The sequence below is a fragment of the Mytilus trossulus genome, chromosome 10 (genome assembly GCF_036588685.1).
Source record: "Mytilus trossulus isolate FHL-02 chromosome 10, PNRI_Mtr1.1.1.hap1, whole genome shotgun sequence".
In the NCBI taxonomy this organism is placed as follows: domain Eukaryota; kingdom Metazoa; phylum Mollusca; class Bivalvia; order Mytilida; family Mytilidae; genus Mytilus; species Mytilus trossulus.
The window spans coordinates 5304022-5319773 of NC_086382.1; the positions used below are offsets into that span (position 1 = coordinate 5304022).

Sequence of the window (15752 nt, forward strand, 5' to 3'; positions counted from 1 at the left end):
TTCAAATTAAAAAAATCGCACCTGGTCTTTCTCAAAAAGATTTTTTACAGTGTAGTGTACTACCAGTGAGACAAATAATATCAAAATTATAGAAACTTCTACCAGCTCTTACTCAAAATATTGACAATTCTGTGTTAAGGGGGTGTAAAATTCAGAATGACAGCTTCAGACGTGATAAAATTTGACCTTTTAGAACTGGACCAATTCACTACTTAACATAAAGATTCAGCACCCAATTTTTTTTGACATGTAATTACATCCCCCTACTTAATATTTCATGCATTTAATATCAAGAAATAAATTGGGAAAATGTATCAAATAAAACATGCAAGTTATACACTGTTTACACTAGGGACTATATTCGTAGACAACGAAAACCAAAGATCGATAACTGTGTCCTTGGACCAAGAGATGTTCGGATGAAAATTGCCGTTTCATGTTAAAATTGTTCAATAGCTAGTGAAGCAAAGGCTTTATTATAGCGATTGATGTGTTAATAATAAGCTTTCAACATAAGGACACTCCTTCAATTACACATTTACCAATTGTTGACCGCGCTAGGGACATATGTTGCCTTTGTCGCAAGACCACACTTCGAAAATATGTGCACCTCGTTTTAATATTATAAAAAACAACAGTTTTCCAAACAAGCATAAATATAAATACAATATTTTACTACTTGAACATGTTAAATATTAAGCATTTGTCCTAGATAATCAAATTTAAAAAATAACGGCAAATAGCTTATTCACAGATTAAACGTCAGAACATGCAGTTTGTGACAGATTTCGTCACTTCTAAATAAACACCGGGTAAGACACGAAATTCATTCTAAAAATGTCGAGGTCAATGGTTTAATGTCTGCTTTTTAGTTAACATCTGAACTATTTCGGTATGTCCTTTCCCACAAGCAATGCACAGTGGTGTCTCTCCAGTGTTTCTACACTTATTTATGTCTGCCTTATTGTTTATTAGTATCTGAACTATTTCGATGTGTCCTACTTCACAAGAAACAAACAGAGACGATTCACCGGTATCCGTACATTTGGTAATGTCCGCTTTATTGTTAATTAACATCTGAACTACTTCAGTACGTCCATTTTGACAAGCAATATACAGAGGTGATGCTTTTTGCTTGTTACATATGTCCAAATCTGCCTTATTATTAATTAAGACCTGAACCACGTCATAATATCCTTTGCTACATGCAATAAATAGAGGCGATTCTCCAGTAACCATACATTTGTTGATGTCTGCATTATTATCTATTAACATATGAACTATTTCAGTGTGTCCTTCGTGACAAGCAAAGAACAGAGGTGATACTTCCTTCTCGTTACTCTTATTTATGTCTACATTATTGTCTATTAATATTCGAACTATTTCAGTATGTCCTAACCCGCAAGCAAAGAACAGAAGTGATTCTCCAGTTTCTCTACACTTATTAATGTCTGCTTTATTGTTTAGTAACATCTGAACTACTTCAATATGTCCTTTCTGACAAGCAATGTACAGAGGTGATTCTCCAGTATCTTTACACTTATTAGTGTCTGCCTTATTGTTTATTAACATCTGAACTACTTCAATATTTCCTTTCCAACAAACAATATAAAGAGGTGATTCTCCAGTATCCCTACACTTATTGATGTCTGCCTTATTCTTAATTAACATCTGAACTACTTTCTTGCGGCCTCCCTGACAAGCATAGTACAAAGGAGATATTTCATTATCACAACACTTATATATGTCTGCCTTATGGTTAAATAACATTTGAACTACTTCAGTATGTCCTTTCCAACAAGCAATGCTCAGAGGGGATTCTCCAGTATCTCTACACTTATTGACATCTGCCTTATGGTTAATTAACATCTGAACTTCTGCAGAATGACCTTCCTGACAAGCAATGTACAAAGGCGAAGTCTCATTATGGTTACACTTATTTATGTCTGCCTTATTGTTCAATAACATCGTTACTACGTTGGTATGCCCTTGCCCACAGGCAACGTATAGAGGTGATTCTCCAGTAGCTCTACATTTGTTAATGTCTGCTTTTTTTTTTATTAACATATCAACAACTTCAGTATATCCTTTCCAACAGGAAAAGTAAAGAAGTGACTCTCCAGTTTCTCTACATTTATTTATATTTGCCTCACTGTGTATTAACATCTTAACAACTTCAATATGGCCTTCCTGACAAGCAATGTAGAGAGGTGAAATGTCCTGATTATTACACTTATTTATATCTGCCTTATGGTCTATTAGCATTTGAACTATTTCAGCATGTCCTTGAAGACAAGCAATGTAAAGAGGAGATGTCCCACTATCTTTACACTTATCAATGTCAGGCTTATTGTCTATAAGCATCTGCACTATTCTAGTATGGCCTACTTGACAGGCAATGAAGAGTGGTGATATTTCTTGTTCATTACACTTTTTTATGTCAGCATTATTGTTTATCAAAATCTGAACAACTTCAGTATGGCCTTCCTGACAAGCAATGTAGAGAGGTGATACATCCTGTTTATTGCACCTATTTATATCTGCCTTATGGTCTATTAATATTTGAACTATTTCAGTATATCCTCGATTACAAGCAATGTGCAGAGGTGATGCCCAAACAGCGGTTTTCTTATTAATGTCTGCTTTGTTGTTCATTAAAGTTTGAACTATTTCCGTATACCCATTCCAGCAGGAAATATATATTGGCGATTCCCCAGTATTTGTACACTTATATATGTCTGCTTCGTTGTTAATTAAAATCTGAACTACTTCAGTATGCCCTTCCTGACAAGCAACGAACAGAGGTGATCCTTCCTTGTTATTACTTTTATTAATGTCTGCCTTATTGTTTACTAACATCCTCACTACTTTGATATGCCCTTGTCCACTCGCAACGTACAGAGGTGATTCTCCAGTATCTCTACACTTATTAATGTTTGCTTTATTCTTGATCAACATGGTTACTATTTCAATATGTCCTTTCGAACATGAAACGTAAAGAGGTGACTCTCCAGAATATTTACACTTATTAATGTCTGCCTTATTGTTTATCAGCATATGAACAACTTCAGTATGTCCGTTCTGACAAGCAATATAAAGAGGTGATTCTCCAGTATCTTTACACTTATTAATATCTGCCTTATAGTTTATTAACATCTGAACTACTTCAGTATGTCCTTTATATCAAGCACTGTACAGAGGTGATTCTCCAGTATCTATACACTTATTAATATCTGCCTCACTGTTTATTAAAATCTGAACTACACTGATGTGTCCCTCCTTACAAGCAATGAACAAAGATGCCCCTGCCTGATTATTACTTTTATTAATGTCTGCTTTATTGCTTATTAACAAATTAACAACTTCAGAATGTCCTTCCTGACAAGCAAAGTATAGAGGTGACTCTCCACTATCTCTACACTTATCAATGTCTGCGTGGATGTTTATTAACATCTGAACAATTTCGAGATGTCCTGTCCCACTAGCTATGAATAGTGGAGTTTCTCCAGTATGTGTACACTTATTGATATCTGCGTCATTGCTTATCAGGATCTGAACTATTTCAATATGTCCTTTAGCACAAGCAAAGTACAAAGGAGAGTATTCAATATATGTACACTTATTAATGTCTGCCTTATTTTTTATCAATATCTCAACTACTTTGGAATGTCCTGTGCCAGCGGCAATGAATAGTGGTGTTTCTCCGTTATCTCTACACATATTTATGTCCGCCTTTTTGGTTATCAAAATCTGAACTACTTCAATGTGTCTCTCTTGGCATGCAATGTACAATGGTGATACTTTCTTATCATTACTCCTATTTATATCTGCTTCATAATTCAATAATATCGTAACAACTTCAGCATGTCCTTTACAACAAGCAATGTACAGAGGTGATTCCCCTGTATCTCTACACTTATTTATAAGAGCCTTATTGTTTATTAACGTCTGAACTATGTTAGTATAATCATTCTGACAAGCAATAAACAAAGGTGATACATCTTCATCACAACACTTATTTATGTCTGCCTTATTGTTTAATAACATATTAACTACTTCAGTATGTCCTTGTCCACATGCAATGTACAGAGGTGATATTCCAGTATCTGTACACTTATTTATGTCTGCTTTACAGTTTATTAACATCTTAACAACTTCAGTACGCCCATTCTGACAAGCAATGTACAGAGGGGATGCTTCTTTACAGTTACATTTATTTATGTCTGTCTTATTATTTATTAACAAATGCACTACTTCAATGTGTCCTTCATTACAAGCAATAAATACAGGTGTTTCTCCAGTATTTGTAGAATTATCTTTTTCTGCATTTTTGTTTAATAACATCTTCACCTCTTTGATATGGCCTTGTCCACAAGCCATGTGAAGAGGCGAATGTCTAGTATTTGTACATTTATTTATGTCAGCCTTATTGTCTATTAACATCTCAACTATTTGGGTATGTCCTTTGTGACACGCCAAGTGCAAAGGTGATACGTCTTTAACATTACACTTGTTTATGTCAGCCTTATTGTCTATCAACATCTCAACTATTTGGGTATGTCCTTTCTGACACGCCAAGTACAAAGGTGATTCGTCTTCAACATTACACTTATTTATGTCAGCCTTATTGTCTATTAACATCTGAACTATTTCAGTATGTCCTCCTTCACATGCAAAGAATAGAGGCGATACATCTCCATTACTACACTTGTTAATGTCTGCTTTATTAATCATTAATACTCGAACTACTTCAGTATGCCCTTTCCAACAAGCAATTGATAGAGGTGATATTTCTTCATTACTGCATTTATTGATGTGTGCCATTGCGTTTAATAATCTTTTAACTTCTTCAGTATAACCTCCTTCACAGGCAACGTACAAAGGTGATATTCCAGTGTCTTCACACTTGTTAATGTCTGCCTTATGTTGGATTAATATATTGACTATCTCAGAATATCCTTTCGCACAAGCAATATACAGAGATGACTGTCCTGAGTTTGTACATCGATCTATGTCTGCCTTATGATTTAGTAACGTCTTCACCACTTCAGTATATCCTTCCTGACAGGCAACAAACAAAGGAGATATTTCTTCCTTGCTGCATTTATTAATGTCTGCATTATGGTTTGATAACATCTGAACTACTTCTACGTGTCCTTTTGCACAAGCAGCGAAAAGAGGGGAGATTCCAGTATCTTTACACTTATTTATGTCTGCCTTATGATTTAATAACATATGAATAATTTCTATATGGCCTAGCAAACAGGCAATATAAAGAGGGGTTTCTCCGGTATATCTACACTTATTTGTGTCTGCCTTATGATTTAATAAAATCTCAACGATTTGATTATGTCCTTTCCCGCAAGCAATGTACAGTGGTGAGATTGCTTCATTACAACACTCATTGACATCTGCCTTATTATTCGTCAACGTCTTTACAACTTCAGTATGTCCATTTTGACAAGCCATGTACAGAGGAGATGAGTCATCATTACTACACTTATTTACATTTGCCTTATTTTTTATTAAAATATTAACTATTGCAGTGTGTCCGTTCTGACAAGCAACGATCAAAGCTGATGCTCCATCCTTATTACGACAGTGGTCAATATTACTGGTACATTGTTGCAAGCACCATTGGACCATACCAGCATCTCCTATACAACAGCACTGTATTAATGGACTACTGTTGTTATTTGTGTCATATAAACTAGCCAATTGTTTCTGTCTATCTGTTTCTAAACCGTTGTAATATTCGAGAAATTTCTGTCTAAAGATTGAATTGTCCATATTGATATTAGAGTAAACATCAACTACATTTCTTCTTGACCAGTCATCTATCATTCTCTGTATGTACGTTTGTTGATATTCTTCTGGTACAATAATTGTAAACCGATCACTCACAGCTTTACTTTCAAATAAAAACCTTTCACGGATAAAACCACTTGTAGCATTATTAATCAAACACTGAATCATAACACCACCAAAGTAAAACGCGATAAAGTCAAACAGCTTGTCATGAATAGTTCGGTATGCATCACCATCTTTGTGTATAAATGAATCACTGAGGGAATTCAGCTCGTCACGCAGAACAAGTCGTGGCATTCCCTTGGCCACTTTACAAGTTTCGTAAGTGTTCTTGATAATAGTTTTAATATCTTTATTAATCTCTTCCGTTAGCCATTCGTCTTTCAAACAATAATAAAACATTACAATTAGAGCCAGTGCACAGTACTTTCCATGTGCTCCCTCTGTTTGTAATTTATCTATCTCTTCTTTGTAAACTGAGAATGGATTCTTGAAGAAATCTATAACATTCAGCTTTGTGTTTTTACTGTATAATTGACACAAAAGAGGAAAACAATCAAACATGTCATAAAATTCAGTGATCTTTGGAGCGTTTGTTTTCAAATAAAGTTCAGCGAGAGACTTTTTTCCTTTTTCGACAAACGCAAATTTTCAGACAATAGATTACATTCACATGATTGAAAAAATGACAAAGATTTTATTTTTTCATCCTTATAAACCTGTAATCTGCAAGACATGATTAATTTTACTGTCTTCTTTTCTATGAGTGATATGATTTTTTCCAATAGATTTTTCCATTTTTCAAATTTTGTTGGATTCAATGTATATGTTCCACAAAAATCATCAACAACAAACAAAATCTTCTTACTTGGATTGTACCATTTGATAATTTCCTTAGGAGAAGAAACTGGTATGATATCAAAGCCTTCTTTTTGCATGTTTAATGCAACGTGGTGCACCAATTTTGATTTTCCTGTACCAGAACTTCCAGTGACAACAATACAGTTCTTTTCTGTCAAACTTTTTAAAACACTTTTGGTTCCATTGGTTTCTATAAATATTTTATCTGCTTCTTTCCAAGTTTGTAACTCTTCTTTAACTTGTTCTACAGATAAATAAAACATTATTAAATATTGTAGCATTTTTTCTTTTTTTTATTGGTTAGTAAGGTCACGTGATTCAAAGGGTATTTAAGTATAACGGTGCTATATATATATATTCTACATTTCTGTATGACTTTGATATGAACCAGATTATCGAAATAAGGTCTAACAAGTGAATTATTGAAAAAATAAAATATTTAATAAATAATGGTTCATGAAAAACAAATTCAAGATTGAATGATATTGAAATTGAAAGAAACAAAGGAAAAGAATTGTTTAATCAAGATAAAGATGGTTTTTTTTATAATCACAGCAGATAGAATAAAACCTTAAAAAAACATAAGTATCCCTGTCTTAGCTAGTTTTTTACAACTAGCATTACATATAATGTGTTTGGTTTTTTTTATCAATTATAGAGATTATTGCTTTTTCAACAAAATATCGAGAACATGAAGTCAGCAGCCGATTCGTAATTCGATATTCGACATTCTATATACAACCGGCTGCTGGCAGTCGGTTCGATATTCAAATTAAGTTGAAAATCATCAATATCAAAATATTTGAAAACATTAAAAGCATGATACTCATAGTGAAAGGAGGAAACAGATATGTAAAAAATCGTTTTTTGAACCTTTTAGGAGAATAAATATAAAAAAAGAAGATGTGGTGTGATTGCCAATGATACAACTCTCCACAAAAGACCAAACTGACAAAGAAATTGACAACTATAGGTCACCATACGGCCTTCAATAAAGATTTTTATCAATAAAACACCATCAAAGACGTTCTTTTATATATGATATTTCTAGAAGAAAACAAAAGATTACTCTAGTTAAATTTAAAAATACAAAATTATTATGGAAAGCCAAAATAAAAAGAAATCTATATTGAAAATATACAGGAGTCTGCTTAAATGTCATTGAGACACCTTTGATCTCACAATCTTCCATAAATTGATAAAGACAGTAAGATAATATGCGGATTCAATCGATACTAACAGGAATTTGGATAAACTTCCTGTCTCTTAGTTTACAGAGGGCTCAAAGTGCCAGTTTTATATTCAAAACATATGGAGAAAATCTTCCAGAACCGCTGAAATAACGATGACACCGCCCCCCTGGTCATTGAATGTTCATAAAATTCTATGAACTTTTAGACAATGTATATATACAGATGGTATCAAAAGGATTTCCCCAAATAATGTCATCTCCGCTATCTACAGATGGCTTGAATTAACCCTTTTCAGCTAAAAATACGCAAAAAATCAGATCAAAGGGCACAGGGCGATGTTTAACCCCTCTCCTCTTTCAATATCCATAACATTCGACAAAATCATAGACTCGTTTTAATCATCAAATCTTTTAGTAGCAGAAGCGTTTGTTATTGGATGCAAACAATATGGCAAAAGTGAAACAGAGGTTAGAATGTACAATTATTTAAATGTGTACCCTAAAATACAACACTCTAGTATTACGATATACCTTTGATGTTCCATGGCATCGGGTCTTTTAAGATCTTTATTTCCTCTGTAACTTTTGTGTGTTCAGTCTGTAACGAAGTATAGGAATCCTGCAGATTTTTCAGGTTTATTGTCACTTTTGAGTGTTCCATTCCTAAACTGTTCATTGTTCGTCTCAGTTCTTTCATCTCTTCCTGTGATTGTTTAATTTCCAACATTATTTCCTGATTTGACTGATCTAAGATTTTAACCTTCAATTCCTGGCACTCTTGGTTCATTAGCATACCACCCAGTCGACTTACAGCCTACAAAAATGTCTTAGATTATGATATTCTAAAAGCTATGCACATTAGGTCTTCAGGTACAATCATGACATTGTCATTGATGGAATGCATTTGTAAACTCGTCAAAGATACTAAACTCATAGTTTGTTACGTCAGACTCTCGTGATTAAAAAAGGTTAAATCAAACACAAAATGAAGGTGCCATTTCGAGCCCAAAAATTTCAAAATGTGTGCATAATACAGCTACGGCAATATATGTACATGCAGTCTTTGTATCAATATCAAACCGGGTATAATCATGACCTTAATAATTTTATAAAATGAAAGTATATAAATTACAGTGTACTATCGGCACCAGGTGCGCATTTTTCAAAAAAATCCACTACACCGCTCGAGGCGAAAATATTTGAAAGTCCGAAATTTGATACAATCGCTTATGAACAGAAATTAACCAAACGAAAACGAAATCAGGAAAGGAATCAGAGTTTTGCGTGAGGGAGATACATTCATTTATTATTTATAAAGATATTTATAACAGCAAGTTAAAAAACAACAAAAGCACACACTGTGTAACATTCAGTTCATAATTTTTTTTTAGATCATTGCACTCAAATCAAAAGGTGTACCCATGTTTCTAGTCCGGAAAACCTACAAAAAGTTGACATTTCCTTTTACAATGTATAAGCATTTGTGATTAACATATATTTCGTTCGATGTCATAAAAACAACAACTCATACGTCAATTTTCAAAACGAGCAGAAGTCTATATAAAACTTGTTTTTTTTTTCTACACGCACAAGTTGGATTTAGTTCAAATGAAAGGAAACAAGACTATAGAATGCAACTTAGAGTAAACTGGAAAAATTATTTTCCCAAGCATTTTTCTAAAATTTATTTCAATAGAAATAAAAAAAAAAGTTTTAAACTGCCAGAGGCAAAGTTGAACTTAAATGATTCAGACTATTCTTTATACATTTCATATGTCCATTTGATCATATAGATCAAATAGTGTTCATTGCAACACAATTGTTTGTTTCTCGAGGCACGAAGAAACTAGAAAAGATACCAAATTTTATAAAGTGTTACAATTTTACATCCAAATAAAATGCATCGAGCTGTTTATCCACAAAAGAATGTATTTTTGATAGTCTTTTTTTCTTTAAAATCATTCAAAATTTAATACACAACTCTAGAAAAACATTAGTTTATAAACATTTTCCATAATCTAAAAATATTTATACATACACACATTACATATTGAGACAGAGACCATATGCATACAGTCTATCATATTTTCATGATTCCACATCTTGAATATATGAAAGCAAGTCCTTTAGAATAGTATTGGTTCCTAGAGTGCTGTTATATATATCTGATCTAGATAAGAAGTGTAGGTGTCTCTTCCCAGAAGGTGAACACATAAAAAAAAATCAGCCGTTTAGAATATAAAGTAATGAGAACCTAATTTTGTCGTGAATTGGCCAATTTTCCAGGCATAATTGGTGAACAAAAATCTGAGTTATTGTGTTTAACTAGTATCAACAAACTTACGTCTGATATCTCGCTCCATGCTGTATTGAAATAAGCAGTGTCTATAGTATCACTGTCATGATGAGCTATTTCATTTCTGTAACACTTTATTCTTGCAAGATCAGGACCTGGAGTTGTTTCATTTGGCAAAGGTAGCTTGTCAAATCCATTGATTGGAGGAATGACGGATGTCAAGTTTCTGATCAAACAAATCATTAAGGTGACATCAAAAGTTTTGGAGTCAGGTACACCTGTAGTAAATACGTTTGGAACGTTTACATATATGTTTGGAATCCATTGTTACAAACCCTCATTCAAACCAATACAAACTTGAAGCTATAATTTCGGATATTGCAAGTCACAGACTTTTAAAGCCATTCCGCATTGGAAAAGATGAATAAGATAAAAGATCTTTTCTTAATCTTTCCTTTGCCAACAAATGTCTCGATGGCTTCAACTTAGGCAATATTCTTCATCATAAATTATTTCCATCGAAAATACCTCCTTATTTCAAAGACCAGTCTGTACCAATCATTTCTTATACCTATACCAAATCTATTGCAACTAAAATTTTCAATTACAAACACGTTTTGCAGGATCTCAATATTGACGACTTCAAGTCTATACCTCCGGATTGCACTTTTGCTAGTTCCCAATTCACATATAATGCGGCTGGCCACGTTATTACCTGTGACCTCAACATTGTTAATAACACTTCTCCATTTGTTCTCTACGAATTGTGTTATCAAAAGGTCCGAAATATCGAGAGCCTAAATCCATCAATTCGAAATACAACTTTAAAATTTTGATGGATTTAGTCGAGGATTATGCCAGGCAATGGGGCCGGCTAAGCGCGAGAAGGAAGATGTAGACACTCTTTCCGAATGGATTAATAATAAACTCATCATAGATACCAGGACTAAATTTGTATATACGCCAGACGCGCGTTTCGTCTACAAAAGACTCATCAGTGACGCTCGAATCCAAAAAAGTTTAAAAGGCCAAATAAAGTACGAAGTTGAAGAGCATTGAGGACCAAAATTCCTAAAAGTTTTGCCAAATACAGCTAAGGTAATCTATGTCTGAGGTAGAAAAGCCTTAGTAGTTCAAAAATTCAAAATTTTGTAAACAGTTAATTTATAAATATAACCATATCAATGATAATTCATGTCAGCACGAGCACAAAAGTGCTGTCTACTGGCAGTGAGGTCGTTGATACACATCAGAATTAAGAACTAAGTCAGGAATCTGATGTACAGTAGTTGTCGTTTGTTTATGTAATATATACGTGTTTCTCGTTTCTCGTTTTGTTTATATAGATTAGACCGTTGGTTTTCCCGTTTGAATGGTTTTACACTAGTAATTTTGGGGCCCTTTATAGCTTGTTGTTCGGTGTGAGCCAAGGCTCCGTGTTGAAGGCCGTACTTTAACCTATAATGGTTTAATTTTTAAATTGTTATTTGGATGGAGAGTTGTCTCATTGGCACTCACACCACATCTTCCTATATCTATCAATGCCCATGCTACGTCAATCTTTAAAGACCCAAATGTTGCAAAACACTTATCATACCTCAATGACAAATATGTTGTTGTTCCCGCAGATAAAGCCCAAAACAACATCGTTTTTGTGTGTAAAAATCATTACATTAACTGCTTGATAAACGAATTAAGTATTGACAATTCACTTGGAAACTCAACATATACCCTGACGACACTTACCAAAGAGGAAATCCTGGATAATCATAGGTCTGTTCTATGGTCCTTTGGATTTTCAACCAAAGATGATGAACTGGATCTTCCATCACTGTATTGGATACCTAAACTACATAAGTGTCCTTACAAACAACGGTATATTGCTGGGTCTTCCAAGTGCTCCACGAAACCTCTTTCTAAATTATTAACATCTATTTTACCAGCAATCAAAGACGGGCTTCAAAGTTATTGTGAAACTGCCTATTCTAGAGGTGGCGTGAATCAGATGTGGATACTTAAAATTTCCAAAGATCTTTTAGAGTACATACAATCTAACTCTCTTTCATCTTGTAATAGTATTAAAACATTAGACTTTTCTACTCTTTACACAAGTATTCTACATTCCAAACTAAAAGACAAATTGAAAGAGTTGGTATTGCTTTGCTTCATAAAAAAGAATGGCCAACGTAGATACAAGTATCTTGTCTAAGGGAGGGATAAATCCTACTTTGTAAAGGATCACTCTGATTCAAACAAAAAATCTCTGAAACTGATATTATCAAGATGCTTGATTTCTTGATTGACAACATATTTGTTACTTTCGGAGGACGTGTTTTTCAACAGACTGTCGGCATTCCAATGGGAACAAATTGTGCCCCTCTACTTGCCGACTTGTTTCTTTAAAATTATGAGGTTGACTTCATGCAGGAACTTCTTAGGAAGAAAGATAAGAAGTTAGCGATATCCTTTAACTTTATTCCGCTATATGGATGATGTTCTTTCACTAAATAATTCAAAATTTGGTGACTATGTGGAACGCATCTTTCCCATCAAACTAGAGATAAAAGATACTATAGATACAATTAAGTCGGCCTCATATCTTGACTTAAATCTAGAAATTGACAATGAGGGTCGGTTAAAAACAAAACTTTATGACAAAAGAGATGAGTTCAGCTTTCCAATTGTGAACTTTCCATTTCTAAGTAGCATTCCAGCATACGGGGTATATATCTACCGAATTAGACTATTTACCGGATTTGTTATCACATAAGCAACACGACAGGTGCCACATGTGGAGCAGGATCTGCTTACCCTTCCAGAGCACATGAGATCACCCCTAGTTTTTGGCGGGGTTCGTGTTGTTTATTCTTTAATTGTCTATATTGTGTCATGTGCACTACTGTTTGTCTGTTTGTCTTTTTCATTTTTAGCCAGGGCGTTGTCAGTTTATTTTCGATTTATGAGTTTGACTGTCCCTTTGGAATCTTTCGTCGCTCTTTTAAAGTTATAAAAGTCATACATGAAAAGTACATTTATAAGTAAACAGGTTCCTCCATGTCAATAACAACTTTAACGGTACCAATTTTCCTGCACCAGATGCGCATTTCGACAATACATGTCTCTTCGGTGACAACCTTTAACTTCCGATATTTAGTTGATGTCAGTTTATTGAATAATTGAACATTTTAGATAATTTCGCCTGCATATCTCCAAATTAAACTTAAAATCAAGCATGTTAAGATGCTCAGTATATGGACTTCATCTAAAATTAAAAATGAGAGTTTACGGCATAATTTCCACAATGCAGTTTTCTGATGTGTGTCTTGATTTATCAGAGGGTCACTGATTACAAGAAAGCTAGTGTATCAAGGGTTCAAACTGGTGAAACCAGCATGATTCGATTGACCCTAGTTTTATATCAGTGTCACAGACGACCACAATTTCACACAATTAAAACGTGATTTTTATTTACATGAGCAGCCGTGTTGCTTTTGTCTTAACCAGTAAGTTCGGTTCTAAAACAACACAATTGAGATGATACAGGAAAAACATAAAAAAAAATCCCGTTTGAACAGCTAAATCTTTTGGTGATGAATGACCAATTGACCATGTTCCTATTGTTCATATCTAGCCCCAACAACATTTAATGTTATTTTTTACTTCATTTGTTATTTCAGATATATCATTAAGCCGTCGTAAGTTGGTTAAACTTTTAATGATTGAACGCTTTCAGAAGTTTATAACCAAATAAAAACTTCTAGTATCTATTATGACTCATACCTGAATTATATGAATTTGCTCATCATAAGAAAACAAGAATGTGTCCAAAGTACACGGATGCCCCACTCGCACTATCATTTTCCATGTTCAATGGACCGTGAAATTGGGTAAAAAATCTAATTTGGCATTAAAATTAGAAAGATCATATCATAGGGAACATGTGTTCTCAGTTTCAAGTTGATTGGACTTCAACTTCATAAAAAAAACTACCTTGGCCAAAAATTTTAACTTGAAACTCCCACTTTCATTTTCTATGGTCAGTGGACCGCGAAATTGGGATCAGAACTCTAATTTGACATTAAAATTAGAAAGCTTATATCATAAGGAACATATATATTAAGTTTCAGGTTGATTGGACTGCAACTTCATCAAAAACTACCTCGACCAAAAACTTTAACCTGAAACTGGACAGACGAACGGACGGACGAACGGACGGTACGACGGACGGACGGACGAACGGACGGTAAGACCAACGGACGGACGAACGGACGGACGAACGGACGGACGAACGCACGGACCAGAAAACATAATGCCCCTCTACTATCGTAGGTGGGGCATAAAAAATCCCAATATTTTTTTTCATTTACTTTTTTTTTAATTGGGACGTCATTGTTGAGTCTTTTGTAGACGAAAAGCGCGTCTGACGTTCGAAATGATACGCCTGATATCTTTGATGTTTTTTTTATATACAATGTGAAATAAAGTTATAATCACAAAAATCCTGATAAACAATAGATGAAATGTGTTTAAAAGGTAAGACAATCATTCATCAATAGATCTGTAAACAACTTATCAAGTCGGGGTACGTGGATAACCTTTTTTTGAGGGGTTATTTCGTGTTGGTGTTTTATGTGTATTTTTTTCATTTTGCAGCAGTATTGTCATTCTATGTTTTACAATACTTTGTACAGTATCTTTATCAAATGAAAACAATTGTCAAAGAATGCTACATTCCCAAGTTTCCCAAGTCAGAAGCCTTTGGCCTTTGTTAGTCTTGTTTTATCCCTTTTTTTAGTTTCTTGTGTATAATTTGGAGTTTAGTATGGCGTTCATTATCACTGAACTTGTATATTTATTTGTGTAGGGGCCAGCTGAGGGACGCCTCCGGGTGCTGGAATTACTCGCTGCATTGAAGACCTATGGATGACCTTCTGCTCTGGTCTGTTTTATGGTCGTGTTGTTGTCTCTTTGACACATTCCCCATTTCCATTCTCAATTTTAAATTGTTACTGCAGTTCATCTTTTCTTAAACATACCATTTGTAGGTCTCAAAAGGTTCCACTGAGGCTGGTTCAAAATTCTCTTCATATACAAGTCATTAAGAGTCTTGTGATTGGTATGCAGCGTTGAAGGTAGAGTGGTAGGTGGAAATTCTTTATCAAAGAGAGTTCGCACTGCTCTTGGTGACACTCCTTTTAATAACAAAGTTAATCGAACATAATTCTCTTCTTCCTCGGAAAGGGATGACATTATTCCTAGGATTTATGCGTTGTACAATAGAAAACTATATCGTTGTTACATTTTGGTCAATGGCTTCCTGAAATGAATATTAATCTACATTTGAAAAAATGTTGTAGTGAAAAACGAAGCATATGCCAGAATTCTTTATGTCTTCACATGACTTGTAAGAACCTTCTCTATTACAAGTGAAAAAGTTACCTGATACATTTCTCCATCTTATAGCCAGCATATTGTTAAAATATCATTTTAATGGCAAATTACTTGGCATAGTTTTCCAAATTTAAGCAGATTTTATCAACTAACTAATGAAATTTGATACATACCACACAATAATTATTGATTGATATATGATCA

The 15752-nt window shown here is 34.1% G+C and overlaps 2 protein-coding genes across 2 annotated transcripts; both read right to left on the bottom strand.

Moving 5' to 3' along the window:
- Window positions 1–846: 846 nt before the first annotated feature.
- Window positions 847–3156, bottom strand: LOC134686652 (ankyrin repeat and KH domain-containing protein 1-like). Its single transcript, XM_063546325.1, has one exon. It carries the CDS (start codon window positions 3154–3156, stop codon window positions 847–849), a length of 2310 nt encoding a protein of 769 aa, XP_063402395.1.
- Window positions 3157–3183: 27 nt separating this feature from the next.
- On the bottom strand, window positions 3184–15407 carry LOC134686653 (ankyrin-1-like). Its single transcript, XM_063546326.1, has 5 exons — window positions 15194–15407; window positions 10206–10435; window positions 8393–8675; window positions 6677–6913; window positions 3184–6308 (listed from the first exon to the last, which is right to left on the bottom strand). The coding sequence occupies exons 1-5, from the start codon at window positions 15405–15407 to the stop codon at window positions 3184–3186; spliced, it is 4089 nt and encodes a 1362-aa protein (XP_063402396.1).
- Between the last annotated feature and the right edge of the window lie 345 nt (window positions 15408–15752).